We start from the raw sequence: 25,846 nt of genomic DNA on the forward strand, positions 1-25,846 counted from the left end.
TGATAGCCAAGAGAGCTACCGAGTTACTAATGGGCAGGTAGCGTATAGTGTGGATATGCCGGACAAAGGGATGATTCACGTCCCACGTGGGAGAGGGCAGGACGGCACGAGATTTCATCACGCTACTCAGACCAGTGCGCAATTTAAAATTTATGAATTGTTTATTTCTGGAATTTTCCATTTAATATTTTCAGACCATGACTGACTGCAGGTAACTGAAACTGTGGAAAGCAAACCACAGTGGGGGGAACTGCTGTGTGTGTGCGCATGCGTGCGTGCGTGTGTGCGTATTTTTTTAAACAAAAATATCATTTGATATTCTTTTTTTACTTAATGTATTGTAAAAATCTTATGTGAATACTTACTTCCACAATATTATATTTATGGTTGAAAATTCCCTGATATGGATATATCGAGTCATTTCCATATAATCATGTTTAAACCCTTAATTATCTCCTTCGACTAAATTCTTAGAAGGAGAATTACATGTTTTAGTCTTTTGGTAAATCTTACTGAACTGTCCTCCAGAAAGGTTGTGAATGTATACTATAACCCCAACTAGTGGGACCACTACTTTGATTATTCACCTTATCCTAACTTCTGATACCTAGACTAATAAAGCCCTTTACCCTTTACATCATTTGTCCAACTTCACTCATCCTAACTTTCACTCTTTCCTAGAGGGCCTTTCCCCAACCATTTCATTCCCTCCTGGGGCTTTTCCTGACTATTCTTTCAGAGACTTTTTACAATGTATAAAATTCACAGTAACATTCAGCAGTATTACTATATTATTCCTGTATATTACTGTTCTACCATATTCTTCCATGTAAAATTAAATTATAAACCACTTGAGGGTGCTACTCCACAGCTCAGCACAGTGCTGGGCACAGGATATGCTCATGCAACAAATACTTCTGAGCACCTGCCCTGCGCCTGGCACCATTCCAGGTGCTGAGGATACAGGAGGGGATGAGAGACGTAAGACCTCAGCCTTGACATGGTAGTGAAGGAGGTATTAAATGTTCCTAGACTGGCGCTACATGGCTAATTGGGGTAGGGCCCACGTGACAAGTCACCAGATCTGCAAATGGATATGCCTGAACAAGGAACGCTGCCCCTGCAGCATTGGCCAAATCACTTCATGCCCATGCCCCTCCACCAAAGAATGGGAGGCAGCTTCTGGGCATCTTCTCATGTTTGCTCCTTTACGTGAGCGGTTGGGACCCTACGTACAAAAGCTGGAAGGACACCAAGTACATGTGGCCCAGAAAAGAACTGAAAAATTATGTGCTGCCCATAACTGTTATCTTTCAGGAGCCACATTTATAAGCTACCATAAGACATGTGCATATGGAAGAAAAGCCCTGGTGAATAAATGATTCCAGGATGTAAGAACACAGAGGAACAACTCCTTGTCAGAATTTCCACACTGTCTGGTTCCAATACATTGGCTATTTTACCCATCGGGTCTTAAGTGTTAGTTTGACTACTCGTGGAACATGTGGAGAAACTGCACAGCTAACACAGTGAAAGAGCCCACCATCCAAGACAGGCTGGGCTGTGGTGGGCTCCTGCACCCCCTCTTGGACCTAGACCTCCATCTGCAAAGTAAGCGCAGAGAACCCATGCCCTTTCTAGCACCAACAACCTATGAGTCTATGATCATCTCCTCAGGAAAAAAACAGTAATTAAGGAATTTTTCTGTGGAAATGGTTTTTATCTGTTTGTATGAATTAGGATGAAGTTTGTATTTTACCTCTTCTTCTTGAGACCTTTTCTTGTGAGCCATCTTGTATAACTTATGCAATTTTCGAGCATCAAATTCTGTAAACTTGGAAACAAAAATCCATAGGTTCCTTAAAAAAAAAAAATTTGTTCTGGTGAATTACAGGATTTTAAAAATAACTATTCTCTTTATAGATGGCAAGTTATTGAATTCTGCTGTGGAATCCTCTCCAAGTATAGAAAATAAGTTACAGAAATAATCTTTCAGGTCTTGGCAACAGTAATAAACACACCTTTAAATGCTACTGCCAATAGAATTTGACCTAGGGGTCTGGAGACGAGGGTCTGTCTCACAGCTAAAACCCCTCTAATTTATTTCACTGGCACCTAGGACTCCGGACCTAACGTCTTTCTCCACCTTCATGCACTCCCTGGACTCTGCCGGGCAATGTCATCACCGCCATATCCCAGGTGGGGATCTATGTGCGGTTGGGCACCTCTGCATTGCTGCCCCTTCTTTCCTCCCAGTCGTCACCACCAAGGCCTGTCATTTCTACCTTAAAACTTCAAGGGATTCTTCTCCTCCAATTCCATTGCACTCACTCTAGCATGCCATTACTGTCAACAGGGGAGTGACTGGTAAAACGGGTGTGTAGGACAAGGAGTCACAGGTAACCTCCGTGAGCTGGAACGGAAGGCTCACATCCTCCCACACTTCCTGGAGAGCAGTCACACCACACCGTGCCATGCCACTCAGAGGATGCTGCCCTGGCTCCAGACAAGTAAACCTGCTGTACAGTGTGGAAAACCACTGACTGCCTTTCTAAAGCCTTCTGTAATAGGGCTTCAGTCATCTTAATGAACTGCCTTTAAACCCTAAGACCCTCCCAGGCCCTTCACTGTCCCACTTTCAAGGCTCTGCTGAAGCCTGAGACCTCTCCTCATCTAAGCAGGTCCACTCTGCTCTTCCATGCCGGCTCGAGTGTACCTGCCCAGCCCTCAGAAGACTTCCCTCCCTCACTACTCCTCTGCATGTGCTTATTCCTTCTTGGAATTCCTACTATACTTGATCTTCCAATCACCACTTCATCGTGGACAGTTCCTCACAAGTGGGCAAGGAACTGCTTATGAACCACACAGCAGTCCAGGACCACAGTATCCAGCCCAGCTTCGTGGATCTATACGTTAGGATGATGCATTTTCGTTACAGAAAGCCAGATGGCTAGATACAGGGATCTGGTTTGGGAACAGTGTAAAAGGAAAGTCAAGCCACATTTCAAAACTTAGATCTTCTTTTTTTAATGGGTGTGAAGCATGCTATGGATAGCATCATGACAGAAGGTTTTCTTAAATCTCTTTTTCACTCAAAAGCCAATCCACTGATATTAGATATATTATACAAAGATACTTCATTAACCATGAATTATCAATATATGAGTTCAACGTAACTGTGGAGTATGGAAAGAGACTTAATGTTACAATTGTCTTTGAGAAATTCCAGTCATGTTTTCTTAAAACATCAAAAGTGAGTATATAAATGAATATATATGTAAGTCATAATGCCTTACAAACTGAAGTTCTGGATTAACTGCCTTAATCCAAATTACTACTAGAGCTCTTCAATGATTAAAGAGAAGAGAACTCATAGCTCTGGTGGTTTTAGCCTTTGCTTCCTCTCATGAGGTTAGCAGAGAACTAACCAATTAGTTATTATATTATCTCTGAATATTAACCTGAGATGGGTGAAGTAGTGAAATTATAGATGGTTTCTATCCCTTCCAGGTCTAAAGACTGAGTCTTTATTCTGAGGACAGGCCAGCAAATCCAGTATCACGGTATTTCTCTCATAAAATAATGACATCATCCTACCCATTCAAAAGACTGGTCTCAGAGGAATGGCCTATTTCAGGAAAAGAAAACTGAAGCCTGCAGGTATGCTGCTAATAGACTGCTTTTGCTGGGAAAAAAAATATTCCATTAGGTGGCTGTGTCATGTTGCATAAAACAAAACAGAACCCCTAACACACACTTTGTCATCAAATCAAACCAGGCAATTTCAGGCTGTGGCTGCTTACCTCCTCCACAGTTTGATGTGCTCCTGGTCTGAGTAAGCTTTAAGGCACTCGGCTATCCGGTCCCCGATTTTCAGCAGGCAGTTCCGGGTGTGCTCCAGCTGTTCCTGTACACTGAGCCCCTTGTCAGGTTTATCCAACTGTTTCAGTGCCTTTTTCACAGGCCTCATCCTCTCCTTACACTGGAACAGACCAAGAGTAGAGACATAAAACATCTGCAGCAAAGACAGCTTCAGCTGTGCTTACTGGGCCCTAAATTCCCAGAGAACACACAGCACCCCCCAGGCCACATAATCACTAGAGGAGAAGCAGGTAATGGCAGGGGAACAAGTATAAATGTTAGAGTCGGAAAAACCTGAGGTTCAAGTCCCAGCTCCATCGCTCAGAGCGATGACTTTTACAGCTTACTTGGCCTCTCAAAACGCTGCTCTGTTTCCTCATCTGCAAGAGGGGCATGATAATCTCCCAAGGTCATTATGAAGATAAATGAGAAGCAAAATTATAGACCCAACCTGAAAACCTCCCATCACAAACTATCTAAAACTACAGGATAAAATATTTACAAGTCCTTTAGACTTGTAAGAAACTGAGGGAAAGGTTTCCAGACAAAGATAGTAGACTGAACACAAGAATCTTTTTCTCCCCCTCCCCATCCACTAAAACAACAGTAAAGAAATCGCCATAAGAAGAGATAAGCCCACAAAGACATGGAAAATGAGAGGAAGCAACAGCAACAAAATATTGGCAGCAAGCGAAATGACTCAATAGACCTGAGACAATGAAATCCTAACCCAGCAGTGGAAAGAGCTGAGAACGAACCTGATTTATACTGCAATTCCTGCAGAGGCTAGCTAAGTATCTCTGGAAGTAGGGATGAGGGCTAAAAATAAGGCTTTTGTTTTGTTTTGTTTTTTTAAGACTGCCTAAGAGGAACAGATTTATAACAGACGTCCAGACTTCCAACTCTGCCCGACAAAAGATATGGAGGTTTATTCTTTGGAGAGGATAAAAGAAAAGTCTCTGAACTGGGCTACACAGGCATAGTTGAGAGGCAAGGCTACTACACTGAGAATAGCACTGTATGAATATATGCATATTAGATAAGCCACCGCCCAGTCTTTTTATTTATTTATTTTTTGCCTCTCAGATTCTAGAACGAAGAAAGCCAGGCCTTAACCCTCCAGTCAGGAGACTGGAGGATTCTCGTCCCCAAAATCCGACCACCCAAGAGGAAGAACCAAATGATGCTGACTCCCCACTGGAAGTTTTCCAAGGAAGCAGCCCAGCCAGATCACCCTACAGAGAACACTCTCAAAGTCGATCAAGCCCAACCCACATGTTCAGAGCTTCCAATCAGATGTTTAGTCCCTACTCTTAGATACGAGCAGACAACCAAGGATTACCAAGCCATTTGAAAAATATCTAACATGAGCAACGGAAAACAAATCTAAGAGAAATATAAAAACATTCAGAGAACCATATGGGGAAAAAAGATCTTGGAAATAACACATGACAAGAGAAATGAAAACCTCAAAAGAAATAATGGCAGATAAAGCTGAGGAGATCTCCAAGAAAGTAGAGTTAGAAAAGAAGAAATGGAAGAAAGTTTAAGATAATATTAGGGACCACTCCCAAAGTCCAACATCCAAAAAGTAGGATAAAATTAAGAACTGAGGAGGAAATTATCACAAAATAATTTAAGAAACTTTCTCTGACCTGTAGGGCATGGTTGTCAGCCACTAAGTATCTAATATAAGGAACTATTAAGGCACATGTCCATGTAACTTCAGAAGAGTGAAAATCTGACAAACTTCCATCACTCTGTGATAATTTCCATAGCTATATACTTACGATTTATTTTTCAGTATTGTACTTAAATTTTTTTAAAGTACACAAAATAAACTGGAAGATACATGACTGTAACAGATAAAAGATTAGTATTGCGAATGGATACAGGATTCCTATAGAAAAGGTAAGAAGAGAAAAATTACCTGGAACAGGCAAAGGATGTGAAAAGGCAATTCACCAGAAACATGAATGCCCAATAAATATGAAAGTAAATGTTCAACAGCACCACTGGTCAATAGATCATACCTCTTAGATTGGCAAAAATTAAGAAGGTAGAAATTACCAAGTGTTTCCGAGACTGGGAAGCAGTTGGAACTCACATTCGTTGCTGGAAAGAGTGCAAATCTCTACAATCACTTTGAAGAATAATTCCACAACATCTAAAAGCAGTAGATGTGCAGACCCAAAGAAACACCCAGCTTTTCTGCTCAAGCTACACACGAGCGAAGCTCTTACACATGTGTATAAGAAAATATTTACAATTTCACTGCAGCCAATTTGTAGTAGTAAACATTTGGAAAACCCCAATGTCCATCAACAGGAGAAAGAATGAATCGTGGAAGTCATAAAACAGAATAATATGAAACACTGAAATCAGAGACATAACTATCAACATGGATAAATCTCAAAAGTGTACATGCTGAGGGAGGAAACTCAAGTTACAGGATACACACAGTGTGGCATTTACTGATAGGTTCAAATTTTTGCTCTACATCTTGGACAAGTTACTTAACTCTCCTCACCTTATTTTTTAAGGGGTAAAATAGAGATAATTACCTACCTCATAGGTTGTTGTGGAGAAAAAACACAAAAAGCACACTAATAATGCCTGGCTATTTATACTTACTTACTGTCTTATACTTACTTACTGTCTTATACTTACTTACTGTCTTTAGAGACATTAAGTAGTAAAACTCTAGAACCACGCATGAGAATTACGATTTGATCTACAATGAAATTAGAATTGTGGTCACTTCTAGGGAGGTAACAAACCATGACCAGAAGCTTCAACTTTATAGCCTGAGCCTTAAAAAATTCAGACCTGACAAAACTTGATGGTACCTCTATCAATGCCTATTACATTCCTGAAATTTTTCTGTATTTTTAGAAGATATCATAATATAAAAACAAGAGTAAATGAGCCAGTATGTAAATGCGATTTCTTTTTTTTTTTTTAATTCAAGTATAGTTGATTTACAATGTTGTATAAGAGCAATTTTTTAAATAGTATGGTACCACAGAAGCGTTAGTTATGATTTTCTCTTTTAAACACTGGGCTAAGGAAGAAGCAGGAAACAGATCAGAGAGCTGGTTGTGTAATGAATTTATTCATTTACTCATTTATTGAGCTACTTCTAGCATCTACACGTACATTATATAAGACACAGTACTTGCCCTCAGAGAGCTCACAGGAAGAAGAGTAAAGAGATTTAAGAAAAATGAGATAAGTGCGAAGAGAAAAAAATATACACATATGCATACAGGTTTCTGGGAACACGGGAAAAAAAGGGTAAAAAGAGAGAAGACTGCCTTATAGGATGAGGTCAAAATTCTATGCTTTGCTTCCCCAGAGCAGGAATATTTTGAGATTTGGAAGATCACTTTCTCTCTGAAACCAAATTAACTATTCAAGTGAACAGTGATGTGTGGAAGTTTGGGGAAAGGAAAAGACCTCAAGAGAGGAGGGGAAGGGAAGCGAGTGCAACACAATGAAATATACACATGCAGCTCCGGTAAGGGCCTAAGTCCCTGAGGACGCACTGGCCTGTTTCCACCCCATACAAGGCTTGGTCCATGACTCCTCCCCTCACCTGCCCTGTCTCCTATGAGGAGATGAACCACATCCTAGGCCACGTCTTGGCTCCTAGCCCCACAACACGGGAACACATAAGACAGGCCCTGCTCGCCACCGCTCCAGCTCACGCAGCCAGGACCCCAGCCTCGTCTCAGGTCATGCTGCTTAGACCGACTGAGGCTGTGTGGCGGGAACTATGAAAGGCAAAGCCGCAGCAAGCACTGTGGCTGCAGACCCCAGAATTCCTCAACTTCAGGACTTACTATGCTGAATGTCTCCTGGTCCAGATCATCATCCTCATCCTCTCCAATGGGGACAGGTTCGCTTCCTGCTGTAATATGGACAGGACCCTGAGATCGCTTTGATTTACTTGAAGATTTGGCATCACCACCTTTAGGCTTTTAAAAAAGAGTTACAAGGAATCATTGTCATTTGTGTACTCCTGTCTTGCAATTTGGACTTCTCAGCTATGTCACATCACTACGAGTGGGTACACAGGATGGCCTCAGTTTTGAGACATCATGAAGCCAAACCTATTTGATTAACAGTTTAATCATATGTCATTCCCACTTCTGTCTCTAAACAGAGCCAATTATAATTTTAGCTTCACCAATGCTATTCTGGCTTCTATTCCCTAATCCATAAAATGCATAAAAATGTCATCAAGAGGTTAAGATTGTGAATTGGCAGAGCCCTCACAGAGTAGTTTGTAGCAACTTCAAAATGAAAGTACACTTTGATCTTGGAAACTGTATTAACTAAAATATTTCAAGTGACTGAAATTTACATAAATCCACATGGGTAAAGTTCATTTATCCATGAAAGGGTGCAGAAGGATGGAGACAGAGATACATATAAAAAATTTTATGTATGAACATTTAAAAACATAAAACAATACTACGCTTTGATTACGATTATGCGATTATGTAATATGTAGTAAAAGTATAAAAACATGGGCAGGAAGGTTTCACACGAACTTCAGGGCAGTGTTACGGAGGAGAGAAGAGGGAGGAGAGCAATGAAATTGGGAGAAGAAACAGAGGGGAGTCCCAGTAATGAGTGCATGGATACCAAATACAGTAGCCCAAAAAAAACCCACTTGAAGTAAACATGAAAAATGTTAACAACAGCTGCAATATCTGGGTACTGGACACATGGATGCTGGCTAAATCATTCTTTGTGCTTTTATTTTTTAAATATTTCACCTTAAAAGAAGAATACCTTTCTGCAGAAGCACAGATGCAAAGAAAGGTATCTGTTACAATAGAGTTTATAACATTAGAAATTTGAAAGCAATTTCAATATGGGAAACTTAAAATTGTTTCCAAAATGTTATAATCAAACAAAATCTTATCTATTAAAAATGATTTTAACTTTTATTTATTCACTTGGAAAGCTGTTTGTGATATATTGCTAAGTGGGGAGAAAAGGTTATCCAAACAGTCTGGTCTGATTTTTATTTTATATTTGTTCTTATACGCATAATAAAAAAGTTCCAAAGGTGCTCATCAAGAAATCTCTTAGAGCTATGACTGGATGGTGGAATTAAGGCAGTTATTTGTTTGTATGTTTTAACAATGATTAAAGATTAATTGCAAAATAATTTCATCAGAAGTCAGCAAGACGCAACACTGTACCAGAATTCTGTGGTTTGGAATGAACTTCATAAAACCCCAACATGAAGATTATATAATAATAGTAGGCCTTTCATCCATTTCTACTCCAAAAGCTTAACTCTTGATAGTATTTGATAGTATTTCACATATTCAGATTCATCTGTGGACTGTGCTTTTCTACCATGAGTCTGAGAACATGTATCAAGTAGTTAGCTGTCCTGTCTCATTCCAACACCCCCTCTGAAGTGTGTAATAAAAGAGCAAATAAAGGCTTCTATATTAAAGAACACAACTCACACACTCCCCTCTCTCTGCAGGAAGAGATGCAGGCATCCCCCTGACAGCCCCATCCTTCCTTCTGGGATATACTCATAAAACGACAATTATTTCAGGGCCCTCAAACCCCATTCTACTTCTAAATCCTAGAAGGGAATTTCAAAGGCTGCAGGCATCTCAGTAAGCAGAATGACATCGATACCTTCTCTTTCTTATCTTTTGATTTCTTCCTTTCCTTGTCCCCTTCCTTGTCTTTCCTAGAACTCATTTGTTTCTCCTTGTTCTCCTTGTTCTCTTTCTTCTTCTGTTTCTTTTTCATTGGACTTTTTTCTAAGCCATCATCCTAGAAAACAAACAAGGTTATGAGCTTTTGCCACAAACTTTACATTTCCTCGTTTACTTTCTAGAAAAAAAAGCACTGCTCCCAATGGTTCATCACTGTGTCCACAGAAGCATGTTCTCAAGCATACAGCCTTAAAGCTATCTGCTTAAAGTGAAGCCTGTAGAGGCAGATGCTCTTCACTTATATCTTCTCTTTATTTCTCATAGCAACCCTTCAACACAGGCATTATCATTCCCATTTCACAGATGGAAAAAACTGAGGAACAAAGAGATTATATACCTGCCAGGTAGTAATTGGTAAGGTTGCTAGTATTTGAATTCATGCATGCTTGACTCAAATCCATGCTAGTTCACATACCCACTGCTGATCTTCCTGGAAATAACCTCAAAGGGCAATTACACTTGAAGAGTAACAAAATAAAATCCCATAAAGTTTTCAGTCACGGAAACAACAGACTGAATGCTAGCAAGTTACTTTTCCTTTTGCTTAGACCAGAGGTTACAAGTTGACAGGCCTTGGGCCAAACCTGATCCACAGATGAGTTTTGTTTGGCCCAACAATGAACTGCATAACAGCTGCCCCTATATATTAGGCATGAGCTCCCTGGTTAACCACAGTCTCCACCACTCCCTATCGCTCCCAGCAATGAGGCTGAGTGTCAATTGCCATTTATCACTGAAATGTGCATGGTTCCCTTCATTTCCTTCCATTATGAATTTTCAATTGCTGATTTTAAATGAACAACTATATTCCTCTCTCACAGGTTAAGCAAAGACATAACATAGTTTCTATTTTTATTTTATCTACTCTGGAATGTAAACCAAACACATTTCAGATAATTTTATACCAGTTGGCACAATAAATGTAACTTAAAAATAATCTCAACTGAAATCCAGCCTCATACCTTTACTTCTCCCTCTTCTGATGGATTATCTGAGTGTCTAGGAGACGAAAACTCAATTCCATGCTCATCTTTCAGCCTCGGTGCTTTGTTTTCCTTCTTTACTCGAGGCTTCCGCTTCTTTAATTTGGCCTGGAAAGGGTAAGAAAATGATGATAAATCAAGTCCCTCAAAAGCATGACCAAATAACATCATGATTCTTTGGAACAGCAGCAGCCATATAATTCAAACAAGGAAACTCAGAGAAAATTCAAAGGAGTGCAACCAATTTTACCTGAAGTAGAAAAAAAGAAACTATATAAATCTCCTATGCCACACAAAAACATCCATATCCTTGAACCTACTGATTCCATTTTTTGGAATTCAATCTAAAGATAAAATTCAAAAGAAGAAAAAATACCCTTATGTACAAAGATATAAATAAAGATAATATATAAAATAAGAGTAACATTAAAAAAACTAGAAGCATGTTATATCTAAAAATAATGAAAAGGTGTTCATCTACTCAAACAGATACAGTAATTTAAGCAAGTAAAAACATGATGCAGGGGCTTCCCTGGTGGCGCAGCGGTTGGGAGTCCGCCTGCCGATGCAGGGGGCACGGATTCGTGCCCCGGTCCGGGAGGATCCCACATGCTGCGGAGCGGCTGGGCCCGTGAGCCGTGGCCGCTGGGCCTGTGCGTCCAGAGCCTGTGCTCCACGACGGAAGAGGCCACAGCAGTGAGAGGCCCGCGTACCGCAAAAAAAAAAAAAAAAAAAACATAATGCAATCTATCTCCCCAGAGCCTAACTTATAGAATATCCTCAACATACTATGTGAAGAATGACATTAATTATGACACTACTACGCAAAAAAGGACAAGGTATGGGATTGGATTTTTTTCTAAAATTTGCTTTCTTTATAATATAGGGAAATTAATACAAATGGCATAGCTCTAAGAGCACTTAAGGAACATGCACACACAAAGGCTGCTACTACTGGCTGTAACTTACAGTATCTCCTAACTGTGATTCTCATCTTTTTAAGCCTGAATTGAAATGAAAAGTTGGGGAAATAAAAGCTAAAGCTCAGATGAGTCCATTAGTAACTCGGTTGAAATTTTTCACTGAGCAAGTAAGGCAAGTGTAACTGAAGTCCAGTTTCTGAATTAACTGTGTATCCTAATTACCCATTTTATCCCTGGGACCCATGATTACAAGCAGCCGAGTATTAGCTGTAACAACAGGCAAACCCAGTGATATTCACGCAGTACTGAGAACTATATTCCAAAATTGAGGAAGGAGCATAAAGATACAGCAACAGTATGTCTAGACCAGTGGCACTGGGAGAAATGAGGACTATTTTGAGGCAATATTTGAGGAGAATGCCAAGATGTTTAGGTCAATTACTAAATGAACATTACTATCATCACCCAACCAAACCATCATTACTGGAACCTCAATACCAACACCTGACAAGGAGAGGGTTAGCATTCTGTGGAGATGCCTGGAGAGGGCATCTCTTCCCCTACCTAACCCTGCAGGGCTGGAGCCTCAGACCCCTGGACGGTGCCCGGCTGGCAGCTGCACTCACCTCTTCCCCGCCCGTCACGGCCCCCTCCTTCTCCAGACTCTTCCTGAGCAGCTTCAGCAAGTAGTCCGCTCGGGTCTGCAGCTGCTTTCCCTGGGGCTTCTTATCTGTCTCCACTGGCAGGATCTTCAACAGGAAAGGAAGAGAAGTACCCGCCACGGCCCACGGCCCGGTTAGTGGATCAGGATAAACAGAGATGACAAACAACTGAGCAGTCCTTTCCCTCCCCACCACCCAAAATACAGATAAAGCCTCAGATCCTATCTCATGTCCATGGCTCCCAGTCACTGAAAATCCCTTATGAGCCGTTCTCGTTTTACAAAATGGGATGGAGAAATCCAGCTCTCCCACTGGCTCCTACCTGTGCTGTTAACAGGGTAGAACAACTCAGGTAGGAGGGGCTTGTTGGCTTCATCTGCTAGAGCATCCCAGCCGTCGTGGATTTCCTCCTTCCAGGAGCAGGGAATCCCTGGAGCTAGGTTAAAGCTTCGTTTTAGATTGAAAATGCTTCTTAGAGCATTGCTGGAAAGCACTGAGCTATGCCAGGACACAGCTGGACCTCTCAGGCCAGACTGGATTTGGTCTCAGTGCTTATGGCAGGGTGCTGTCACCCTCTGAGAACATTGCACCTGGGATGAGCATTGTTTGACGTGCCAGGAAAAGCCCTGCCAGGAGCACAACATGGAGCGCATCCTACTAAAATTTGAGCCAGCTTTCCCTGCTTACAGCTCTGAGCACGGCCTTACTATACTTGGTAGCCTGATGTGCAACGGATAGGGTGGGAGGCTCGATTTTGTGGGAGAAGTACAGCCACAGTTTAATTCCATTACAAAAAATACCAAGGTATGGCTCATTCTTTCTTCATGTGTAGAACTGAAATATGGCTGTTTCAAATATCGTTAAAGAAAGTGCCAACAACTAAGGCCGAGGAATGCTTTTATTATTAATAATCTTACCCTGGTATTTGTTGCAATGAGATTTGACCTACAAGAAAAATCAGAATTTGAAGGCTTCTCCTGTAATTTCCCAAAAATTTCACCTGGCTATAATTGTCATCTCTGAAATAGTGCCACAGTCCACTAAAGATGGTAATGTTTCCAGGGATAAAGAAATCCCAGGAATTTACTATTGTTCTAATTTCCAATTTGATCCCCACCCCCCAGAAAATAGTTAAAAGTAAGTAATCAACATAAAAATATTATACAACAAATCTTCTAGACATCTCCAGCATCACAGAAATACTTACTTTGTCAGTTAACTTAAGCTCTGGATCCGTTTTAATTAGCTCCCAGTTTCCATAGCCGTGTTCATAAATTCCCAGCAATAGGCGAGAATCATCCTCTACTCCCCACTCGACATCAAAATGTGCAGCTTTGACACGACAGGTTAAGCAGTATCTGAAAAGATTTCCAAAGCAGGAGGACATTAGAGGAAGAGTCTTTCTGATTTGGGAATAAACACCAATGAGCAAAGCACTCTGGTATGTTAGAGAAAAAATAATGAAAATACTACATAACTACACATAACTGTAACTTCAAATCTGTTTTCTAATGGCACAACCACCCATGCATGGGCATGTATTATACTCACTTTTTTTTTTCTTCAGGGTCTACAGGGATAGATTTATGCAGCATCTCAAACTCTTCTTCATGTTGGATAATAGATTTCACATTAACCTGAACCCCAGATATCTTGATAGTTGGGCCTCTCTTTTTCCCTGGTCCTTTCCCTAAAGAACACCAATTTCATATTCGTTAAGTGAGAATTCGCTGAAGTTTCACAAAAAACATAGGTCAACAAATCCTGAACTCTTATTCCCTCAGCGTATATCTCTGGTTTATCGTTAATTCAAAGATATAATCAAGTAAGGCAAAAAATTTTCTCAATTAATGTTTGTAAAATAATCTCTAAACAATTCAGTTTTTTAAGATTTAGAATTTTTTAATCCAGTAGTGTTTATAATTGTATTTTAATCTTCTTATTCCTGTTTTATACTTTGGCTCTAAAATTAATAAAATTTATGAAAGAAGATTTTAAAGCAGTAATATTAATGCTGAAGTTTTTTCTTTTCTAACCCATCAACAGATTTTTAAGTGCTTTAAAAGATGATCTTCTCTACTAAAAAAGTATGAGATCAAGTTAATACCTAACACATTTGAAATGATGAACAAAAGAAGTCATGGAAAGGTTACCCTAGCCCGAGTTTCCAATTAAAGTAATCCTAGAAGTAAAAACAAAGCAGTCAATTCTAACCAGAGTCCAAATCGAAATGCATGATAATGACACTTGTCTGCGAGGGAAAAGATGGCTCAGAGCCTCAGAAAAGATTTCTTTTTTTTAACATTCAAGTCGATGAAATGGCACTACAATTATAAACAATTATTTAGGGATTCTCATATAACCCACAAGAATTTCACTTGCAAATGCTATTCCCAACAATACTGATGAGTTCTGCAACAGAATGTGGCAAAACGGGAAAGGCACCTCCTCTGAAGATCAGAAATCTGGGATTTATTCCCGGATCTGCACAAACTACCCCCTGTCCCCTTTCCCCTCTCACTTCTAGTTATTAACCTCTCTGGGTCCGTGTTTCCTCATCTGTAAAATAAAAAGATTGCAACAGAAAAATGGGCAAAGGATAAAGAGACAATTCACAGAAAAGGAAATAAAAATTGTTCCATGTGAAAAATACTCAACCTCATTCATGGTAAGAGAAATGCAAATTAAATATATAGACATAGCCTTTTTAACCTCAGGCTGGGAAAATTCAAAGATCTGAAAATACGTCGGTGAGACTAAGAGGAAACAGACACTGCCATTCTAGTCAATGCTGGTGGGAGGATATGGCGCAAATGGCATACACACAAGATTATTTACCACAACACCGTAAAGCAAAAGATTGGAAAGCTGAACGTCCATTAACAGGATACTAATATTGTAAATCCATAACAGATTATGTAGCTCTTCAAACAAAAAAAAAATCAGGCAGTGGAGAAAAGATCAACCATCTTTAATGAATGGTGTTGAGACATATAGTAGCCATATAGGAAAAATCCAAAATCCAAAAAACCTGGATGCAATACCAGGAAAAACTCCAAGTGAATCAGAGATATAAAAGTAAATGAAATCACATAGGTATTGGTGGTGGTGGGGGGTGATCTTAATGACTTCCTTTATATCCTCAGAGTAGAAAAAAAAATTTTTTTTTAGTTTGTTACAATATATTGAATATAATAGGTTCCTTGTGCTATATTAAATCCCTGTTGTTTACCTCTTTTATATATAGTAGTGTGCATCTGCTAATCTCATACTCCCAATTTATCCCTTTCCCCTTTGGTAACCATAAATTTGCTTTCTATGTCTGTGAGTCTGTTTCTGTTTTGCAGAGAAAATGTTTTTAATCAAAATCCAAAACAATAGGGTAAAAGATTGATAAATTTGACTATATAAAATTTTTTTAAGTTTTCTGTACAAAATACCATAGCAAAGTGAGAGGACAAATCACAAACTGGAGGAGAACACTGGCAACTTTTATCAGAAAAAGAGATCCTGGGACTTCCCTGGTGGTGCAGCCGTTAGGAATCCACCTGCCAACGCAGGGGACGCAGGTTCGATCCCTGGTCCCGGAAGATCTCACGTGCCGCAGAACAACTAAGCCCGTGAGCCACAACTACTGAGCCCGTGTGCCACAACTACTGAAGCCCGCATGCCTAGAGCCCGTGCTCTGCAACAAGAGAAGCCACTGCAGTGAGAAGCCCATGCACCGCAAAGGAGAGTAGCTCCCGCTCGCCGCAACTAGGGAAAGCCCATGCGCAGCAACGAAGGCCCAACACAGCCAAAAATAAAATAAATAAAAAATTTTTAAAATTCCTTGTATTAAATCTTCTTAAAAAAAGACAAGAAAAAGAGATCCTAAAAATTAAGACCAACAGCTCAATAGAAAATGGGCATAATATATGTACAGACAGTTCACAAGTGGCCCTCAGAAAAGATGCACAGCATTGCTCATTAAAAGAAAAGTGAGATGCCATTTCCCAACAGTCAGTTTGGCAAAAATCCAAACATTTGACAATACATTCTGTTGTGTATGAATATACACTGTAGGTAGCAATGTAAATGGTATCAGATTTATGAAGAATTTGGCAGTATCTAACCAAATTACATATGCATTTTTCCCAGGACTCAACAATCCCACTTCCAGAAATTTATCCCAAAGATATGCTGGCAGAGATATGAAACAGCATATTCATTAAACTATTTATTCACTGTGGCTTTATTTATAGTGGCAGAAGACTGAAAACAACCCAAATATTTATTACTAGGGGACAATAAAGTTTGAATTAACATCTATCTACACAGTGGAATACTGTGCAATTGTAAAAGGAAGGAAGTATGAACGCTACACAGTAAGATGGAGTGAACGCCATATGTAAAAATAAGTAGATGCAGAACAGAATATAATGTATGATATCTCCTGTATAATAAAGGAAATACACACACACAGACTTAAAATTTTAAAAAGAAACAATGGAAAGATAAGCCCAAAACTAATCAAAATGATTACCTACAGGGGAGGAAGAGAACAGTACTGGGGGGACAGGAATGAAGGCAAGATTCTCTCATCGTGTTCCTGGTTTTGTTCTGACTTTGGGCCATGCAAATGTTTTACATAATTAAAGAAACAAAGTTTCAGCAAAAGGAGAAAAGTAGTCCCTAGAAACTGAAAGGAAAAGAAAACAAAAGATACTAAACTATATATTAAGTTGGTAGCATAACCACACAGAGAAAAGAACAATTTCAAATAATTTTAAAACATAGTACTTTGTGTACTGTTAATGAGGTGTATTTTAAGGACAAAAAGAAACACAAAGAAATCAAACTCTGCATTAAGAAGTCTTATAGTTAACAGTAAAATCAGGAGGATTCCCTGGCAGTCTAGTGGTTAGGACTTGGCGCTTTCACTGCCATGGCCCAGGTTCAATCCCTGGGCAGGGAACTAAGATCACACAAGCCTCATAGCACAGCCAAAGAAAGAAAGAAGAAAACAAACAAATAAAAACAGTAAAATTGGTACTAATATTTGGAAACGTGTATAATGTATAAGACAAATACATGATTATGTTAACATTTTTAGGAACAAAATTTTCAACTTAAGCAAAGAGATATCAATAATCTTACATTAGAATTGGAAATGTTAACCTGGACTCAGGAATATGCTAAATGCCAATTTATAGAAAATACAGGTATATGGAAACAAGTTAAGTAATGCCAGAAGGAAGCAATGAACCAGATGCAGAATGTGAACATGCAGAGAAAAGAAACATGTGGAAAGGAAGGGACTGTTACAAGGAAATATCTCCAAATATGCTGTGAGATGGACAAAGCAAGGTACAGAACAGTGTGCATGCTACAGCACCAATTGTGTTAAAACAGTATCTATCCATTTTTTGAACATATGTATTTTTATATTTCTAGAAGGAGACAAGAAATAGGGATACCTGTTTTTCATTTTTGAGCCATGTGAATATAATACTTATTCAAAATAGTTACACGGAAAAAAAAAACACTGTAAAGTTAAGATTTACTTTTGGATGTATTCTTGGCGCTATAAAAGCACATATTTGGATCACTGTCCAAACCACTCAAGTTATTTAAGTTTTTTTCATGGAAAAAAAAAATCTAAAAATGTTTTGACTATATTCAAGAGATTTAAAAATTCTATTACTTTTAGTAACAGCCTTAAGAAGAAAATTTCAAAGCACAAATACTTCTTTACTTAATGAAATAGCTAATACTGCAAGCCAGATGTGATGACAAGCACTTCACATGTATGGAATTATTCAAGTGACCATCCAAACCCTTTGAGGCACAGATTACTACTCTATTTTGCACATGAGACTGTTAAGAGGCTATCACTTTTGTCTCAGGTCTTGCAGCTAAGAAATGGCAGGACCAAGATTCCAGGTAAACTGGCTGCCTCCAAGGCCTGAATACTTAACCACAGATGACAGAGCCTCCTGTAACGTCAGTGAAGGGTGACAAAAGAATGGGGGCAATGGCACAGATAAACCACAGTCCAGTGAACTGTGGAATGACCACACCCTCATCTTTTTGTTTGAGGTTCAACTATAAGGGTGTCCTTTAACAACAAGGACCTCAGCTCTCTCCTGACACCTCCTGCTTTTAAAGGACAGGCAAAAGCACTCTTGGTGTATAAGACAAAACACACTACAGGTCGAATCGAATTACAGCAAATTCTAGTGCCAAAGAGAGTCTCATTCCAACAAAAAGGTTTACAATATTCATCTACTATTTTTATTCTAACTAATTCTCTAAATCCTTTAAGTTTATCACAACGAAAACAATACATGTATGTATATCCAAGATAATTACTGATGTCTGTGGTCTGTAATGTCCTCACTTACAGCCAAAATGCAATGTGTCCACTCAGCTTTACCCACTCACGTCTTTACATCATTCAAACCAATCTAAACTTTCTACAGTAACATTAAAAGAAATCATTCATCTTGTTCATTACTTTGCACCTTCTGCAAATCAACTTCATTTGTGAGTAAATCTTTGGTATCTTAAAACTGACCTCACGGGCTTCCCTGGTGGCGCAGTGGTTGAGAGTCTGCCTGCCGATGCAGGGGACACGGGTTCGTGACCCGGTCCGGGAGGATCCCGCATGCCGCAGAGCGGCTGGGCCTGTGGGCCATGGCTGCTGAGCCTGCACGTCCGGAGCCTGTGCTCCGCAACGGGAGAGGCCACAACAGTGAGAGGCCCACGTACCAAAAAAAAAAAAAAAAAACCCCAAAAACTGACCTCACGTAAAGGCAGGTGAGAATACACACCTCAAAAAATTAGGGATGCATGGGATATAAGTGTGTTCATCTTAAAAAAAAAAAAAAGATGCTTAGCAGCAGAGATCCCAATCCACAAGTGCCAGGTCTTTGAGAATCACTGAGGGAGACATGCTGACTTACCCTCGCTGGCATTTTCTTTCAGCTGCTCTTCGTATTCTTGCATTGCTGACACACAGCTGTTGTGAATCAATTCCCCTAGGCGCTTCAGATCTGCTACAGACTTATCTACCAACTCAGCATCACGTGCTATGCACTCCAGCCTGAGGAAAGACAAATACGGGGATACCTCAAGGCCCTGTGCCCACGTTTCTAATGTCACGTGAACTACCACTTGGTTTCACATAAGCTTGTTCCTGCAAAGACACTTTCTCTACATGCCTTAATTGATCCTTCCAACAAGAACCCTCGGACAGTGACTGATGACTTACTTTCCATCATAAAGAATTTGACTTGGAATAGTCCACAAAAACAGACTAATTTCAAAAAACAGAGGAGAAAGGGTTCATCTTTCTTTATTAACTAAATACGCTGTCTGATAACAGTAGCAGGTGAAGTGCCCCAAAGCTATTTGCACTAGTTTGTTTCTTTGTGCTCACTTTCCTTTCTCTAGCCTACTTTCATTCACTGCAATGTTCCTAGAAGCGAAGTACAGTTACATGTACAATATGTTTCGTTGATCTCCAAGTCATCTGGAGCAGGTGAGTAAATTAATGTCTAAAAGCCAGGCTGTCAAAAGGTGCCAGACCTTAAAAATGGAAAGTAGAACCAAAAAAAGAAACCTCTACAATACAGAAGTGAAAAAGAGGCGGATAAGGAACTATTATATTACTAAGCTTACCGTTCAAGAGGGAGACCAAACTTCTTATACGCCTTGATGAACCTAAGAAAATAATCAATAAATCACATTAAAAAAAAAGACTTCAGCTATATTAATGCAAACACATCCTGTGATGAAATATGAGCCATAAAAACTGTCAAAAAGACTGGGCCCAATCCTTGCAACTGCCACTAAATGAACTGAAGGTGGCCTTTGAAAATGGCCAGCTTAAAATAGTGAGTGCTAAAAATCTATTCAAACCAAAGATTAACTTTATTCTCAGTGACTGGTCATGAAACTGCTTAGCAACATAATTGAGAATGGTGACTTAACTCTAGTACTATCATTTTTAGAAGGTACAAGTTTATGGAGTTCAATACATAATAAATGATTTAAAAACCACAACCTCTTATAATAAAATCCAGTACAGTTAAGTGGTCTATTCAGTCCACTATTGTTACTTTCAATTCCACACTGCAATATTTTCCATTACTTTCTGGTCAATAATACAAATGTAAGGTTTTTAGGACTGCCTCAAATACTTTTTGTAATGAGGCAAAGTAAAATAAACATATGATTTTAAACATTTTAGGCAAAACTCTTTTGGAAACTCTGACTCCTTCTGCCAAACATTGTCTCCAGCCAAAAATCTAATCTATCCTTCCACAAGTCTCTAGCCTAAACCATGCTATATGCCAATCCATGTTTAATCCACTCCCCTCCCTACAGCCAACCACTAGACTTTCACTAAAAAAGCAAGATGCCATGATATATCAAGGGCATCACTGTAACATGCCAAACTACCTGGTTAGATAAAAATGAAGGGAGAGATACCATGGAGAAAAAAAATGAAAAGAGAGGGCACAGCAATTAAAGAAAATGGGGATGAATATAACAATAGCTAAGAAACAATATTAAAGGAATAGCATGGATTAGGAAAGTACTATATATATGTGAAAGCAAACCTGAGAATTATTCCTCCACTCTACGTTTCTTCTTCTTGATATATACTGAAATATTTTACATCTGAAATAATATGCCATTTGTGATTACTTCAAAATAATATTGAGACAGAGAAGCATTCCAGGAATGGTGGAGTAAGGACCTTTGAAAATCCGCTCCTCCGTAAAAGCAACAAGAACACTGGCAAAACTGTCAAAATCAACTTTGTTAGAATGCTGGAAATTAACCAAAGGCTTGCAGCCATCTTATGAGCATTTATTCAAGAAAATGGCTGAATCTCAGTTTGAACAGTGAGCTCTCTGGCATTCTGACTTGCTCTGTTTCCCATGCCCTCTCCCCAGCTCCATAACTGCCTTGAAAACTATACCTTCCCAACTACTGCAGCTGTGCAAAGAAGCAACACAGCAGCCACTAGAGGGAGCAGAACAGGCCTAGAGCTCCCCAAAAGCTCTTTCCCCAGAGAACAGTGCTATTTTGACCTGACTGACAGCACCCTGAGAAGCTCCATTCTCAGACTTGTCTTCATTTGACCTGACTCTGTATGAAGAACACTGTCTGTAGTTCATCGGTCAAAAAAAAATTAGAGGCAAAGGTTTAACACCACAGCTGCCTGAGGCAGCATTATAAGTTGGCAATATGAACAGGCTGACCAAAAACTGCAATGGAAAAACCTGGGGGAAAAGATGTGCACAGGGGTCTTTGAAAAGCTCAGGCATATTCCTGGGTATCTAGAAGGCTGCATATATGCAGGGCTATGTGCAGGCACAGAGAAGACCTGAGGAGCTGTGAATCTCTCACCTCTGGCTGGCACTGAGGCTCTGCACAAACAGGAACTGAAGGCTAAGGCAGAGCTGTAAACTGCCTATCAGAACATTGAAGACATCCCCAAAATACACAAGTAGCCCTTCAGCAAAGGCTGGTAGATTTACTGGTTGGTAGACTTAAGGTGTTTAAGGAAGTCTCTGTCCAATCATTAGCTGACCACTAAGCTAAATGAGCAGAGACTTCAAAAGACAGAGAAGACAGACTTCGCAGAACTAGCCCAGAAAAGTTACTAAACAAACAGCAACAACAACAAACAGCAAACAAAAAAACTCTTGCTGGCAGGGGGAATCTGATTTCCAGACTTGCCACATTGTATTACTTAAAATGTCTAGTTTTCAACAAATATTACAGAAAACAAGAAAGTATGGTCCCTATACAGGGAAGAAGATGGTTTTCAATGGAAATAGACCCTGAGGAAGTCCAGAAGTTGAACTTATTAGACAAAGGTTTTAATCAACTATTATAAAAATATACAAGAACTAAAGGAATCCATGTCTGACGAATTAAAAGAAAATTTGAGAATAATATATCACCAAATGGAGAATATCAACAGAGACAGAAATTATATAAAGGAGTCAAATATAAATTCTGGAGCTGAAAAGTACAATAACTAAGATGAAAAAAATCACTAGAGAGGCTCAGGATTAGATATGAATTAGCAAAAGAAAAAAAATCAGTTAAAAGATAGGTCAACTGAGGGATTTACTTCTCTGGTGGCACAGTGGTTAAGAATCTGCCTGCCAATAGAGGGGACACAGGTTTGATCCCTGGTCTGGGAAGATCCCACATGCTGAGGAACAACTAAGCTCGTGCGCCGCAACTACTGAAGCCCATGTGCTCTAGGGTCCGCGTGCCACAACCACTGAGCCCACATGCTGCAACTACTGAAGCCCGCGCACCTAGAGCCCGTGCCCTGCAACAAGCCACCGCAATGAGAAGCCCATGCACTGCAATGAAGAGTAGCCCTCCTTCCCTGGTGGTGCAGTGGTTGAGAACCTGCCTGCCAATGCAGGGGACATGGGTTTGAGCCCTGGTCTGGGAAGATCCCACATGCCACGGAGCAACTGGGCCCGTGAGCCACAACTACTGAGCCTGCGCATTTGGAGCCTGTGCTCCAAAACAAGAGAGGCTGCGACAGTGAGAGGCCTGTGCACCGCGATGAAGAGTGGCCCCTGCTCGCCGCAACTAAAGAAAGCCCTCGCACAGAAACGAAGACCCAACACAGCCAAAGATAAATTAATTAATTAATTAAAAAAAAAGAGAGAGTAGCCCTTGCTTGCTGCAAACAAGACAAAACACAGCCAAAAATAAATTTAAAAAAAAAACAACAACAAGAGATGCATTTTAAAAAAAAAAAAAGATAGGTCAACTGAGATTATCCAATGTGAAAGACAGAAAAAGAATAAAGACTAGCCTTCAAAAACACAGGAGAAATTAAGACATTCCTAGATAAATAAAAAGACAGAATTTGTTGCTAGCAGACCTGCCCTGAAAGAAATACTAAAGAGAGTACTCTGGGCAGAAATGAAAAGACATGAAACAATAACTCAAATCCACATGAATAAATAAGAGCCTCAGGAGGATACCTGAGTAAGTAGATAAAAAGACAGTGTATATGTATTTTTGTCAGTAACTCTTTTCTTCTCCTAAATGATTTTAACTATCAACTGCATAAGGCGATAATTATATAACTGTGTTGGTGGGCTTATAAAGTTTAAAGATATAATCTGTGTGACAATAAAAGCACAAAAGAGGGGGAAGAAACGTACCTAAACTGGAGTAAAGTTTTAGAATACCACTGAAATTAAGGTGGTATTAGTCCAAACTAAACTGTTCTAAGTTAAAACATTAAATTATAATCTCCAGGGGGCTTCCCTGGTGGCGCAGTGGTTGAGAATCTCCCTGCTAATGCAGGGGACACGGGTTCGAGCCCTGGTCTGGGAAGATCCCACATGCCGCGGAGCAACTAGGCCCGTGAGCCACAACTACTGAGCCTGTGCGTCTGGAGCCTGTGCTCCTCAACAAGAGAGGCCACGACAGTGAGAGGCCCGCGCACTGCGATGAAGAGTGGCCCCCGCTCGCCGCAACTGGAGAAAGCCCTCGCACAGAAACCAAGACCCAACATAGCAAAAAATAAATAAATAAATAAATTTATTTTTTAAAAAAATTATGATCTCCAGGGAAACCACTAAGAAAATAACTTTTAAAATATAAAAGAAACAAGAGAATTAAAATAGTATACTAAAAAATATGTAATATAAAAGAAGGCAGTAATGGGGGAATAAAGGAACAAAGAAGACCCAAGACATAAAAAATGAACAGCAAAATGCAGACATAAATTCTACCTTATAAGTAACTGCTTTAAATGTAAATGGTTTAAAGACTTCAATCAAAAGGAAGAGAGCAATAGAATGGATTTTTGAAAAACATCTAACTATATACTACATACAAGAGTTGCAAGCTAGATTCAAAGACACAAATAGATTGAAATAAAAAAGGAAACAGATACTGCACATACAATACCAAAAGAGAGTTGGAGTGTCTACACTAATATCTAACCAAGTTATAAACTTTAAGACATAAATTGTTACTAGAGACAAAGAAGGACATTTTATAATGAGAAAACGGTCAGTTCATCAAGACAACAGATTATAAAGCATACACACCTAACAGCAGAGGCCCAAAACATATGAAGCAGAAACTGACAGAACAGAAGGGAGAAGTAAACAATACAGCAATAATAGAGCCTTCAATACCCCATTTCCAATAATGGATAGATCAGGCAGAAGATCAATAAGGAAATGGAAGATCTGAACAATAGTAAACCAAATAGACTTAAAAAACATCTATAGGACACTCCACTCAACTGCAGCAGAATATACATTCTTCTCAAAATAACACTGAGGGTAGGGGAAAATAGAAATATGGCACACACACAAGATTGACTACAAACTCATAATGGTTAAAATAATACCCGGGGAGGGGGTGCGTTAATATTCTATCAATGTTTGTATACATTTACATTTTTCCATAATAAATTAAACAAAGAAAGAATAAAAGAACAGGTATAACATTTAGTGGGAAACAAAGACCTTGTGATTTCAAATACTGACCTAAAAGGACTATTTGATAATAGTTAAAATTTGGGTTAGACCATAAAGTTAATCATTTTCATATTTTCTACTTTCTTCAGCTTTTTAAAAAAATAACATGGCAGCTAGGGGAAAAGTGGTTTGGAAGCAATAATTTTAGATTTTTCTGGAGGGAAAAGGGGTGTGAATCAGACACCAACAAATGTGTAGTAAGTACTGACATAGAAAGATGCCTAAAATTGGTTATAAGTGACAAGAAGCTGCAGAACAGTATGTTGTATATACCAATAAACCAAACTGATACCAGCACTAACACTGATGGAAAGTAAACTGGGGTTATCTGTACTACTTCAATTTTTTATATTTATACCATTTCTTTTATACACATTGATACATATGTATGTATGTATTTATTCATATTCTTCAATAAAAACAAAAAAGAAAGTTTCAGCCCAAGTTTACCTCCAACAGCCTCTTTCCTCTTGGCTGGACTTGCTTTGTGAAATGTTCAGAACCCAGAACAAGAAGTAAACAAACAGAAAGAGCTCAACTGAGGAAAACCTTGGAGAAGGGAGAATCATCCTGGGGCCTTGGAGCATGACTCAGTCCCCCTTGCCTTCCTCTGACCTCCCTGTCATCAATGTCAGGGATCCATCAACCTGAGGCTTACAGCATGTCCTTCCAAATGTGAGGGGGAAGGAGAGCAGAGCCCCCACTAACCTCCGGATCTCGGCATCAGTGAATCCCTCCACGAGGTCCTTCCGCACACTTCGGGGGCGCCCTCTGCGCTTGGGCTTCTTGTCGTCATCAGAGTCATCTGTCTCACTCTCAGAGGCAGAGGATCTCTGGGCCTGCCTCTTAGACTCAGTATCAGAGTCACTGTCATTTGTCTGAGCCTGAAAAGGCAAAGTCACATTGTAGCAAGTGCCAGGTCCAAAAGATCCAAGGACTAAGACCAGCCCATCTTAACTCCTTAATACTCAGAACTTCCCATCGTATCATGCAAGTCAATTTCCCTTTAAGAAAGAAGGAGGCAGATGGCATGTGATGAAAGAAGACCTGCTTGGGACAGTCATTCTGCCAGAGACATACTGTAATGTCATTAAGTAAACTGGAATAAAAATATTTGGATTG

At 39.6% G+C, this 25,846-nt stretch overlaps 1 protein-coding gene across 5 annotated transcripts in view; it reads right to left on the reverse strand.

Annotated features, from left to right (window-relative positions):
* Window positions 1-25,846, reverse strand: part of CHD2 (chromodomain helicase DNA binding protein 2) — a 123,153-nt gene that overhangs the window by 18,296 nt on the left and 79,011 nt on the right. For all 5 annotated transcript variants that reach the window (XM_082647863.1, XM_082647861.1, XM_082647864.1 and 2 more), the window contains 11 exons: window positions 25,433-25,608; window positions 19,854-19,895; window positions 19,136-19,275; window positions 13,740-13,878; window positions 13,396-13,546; window positions 12,153-12,275; window positions 10,583-10,711; window positions 9,538-9,678; window positions 7,707-7,841; window positions 3,804-3,982; window positions 1,760-1,859 (listed from right to left, as the gene is read on the reverse strand). In XM_082647863.1, the coding sequence (XP_082503989.1) occupies window positions 1,760-1,859; window positions 3,804-3,982; window positions 7,707-7,841; window positions 9,538-9,678; window positions 10,583-10,711; window positions 12,153-12,275; window positions 13,396-13,546; window positions 13,740-13,878; window positions 19,136-19,275; window positions 19,854-19,895; window positions 25,433-25,608 (1,455 nt within the window). The remainder of the gene's footprint in view (window positions 1-1,759; window positions 1,860-3,803; window positions 3,983-7,706; window positions 7,842-9,537; window positions 9,679-10,582; window positions 10,712-12,152; window positions 12,276-13,395; window positions 13,547-13,739; window positions 13,879-19,135; window positions 19,276-19,853; window positions 19,896-25,432; window positions 25,609-25,846) is intronic.

This window comes from Grampus griseus, assembly GCF_964374135.1.
Source record: "Grampus griseus genome assembly, chromosome: 2".
Taxonomy (NCBI): domain Eukaryota; kingdom Metazoa; phylum Chordata; class Mammalia; order Artiodactyla; family Delphinidae; genus Grampus; species Grampus griseus.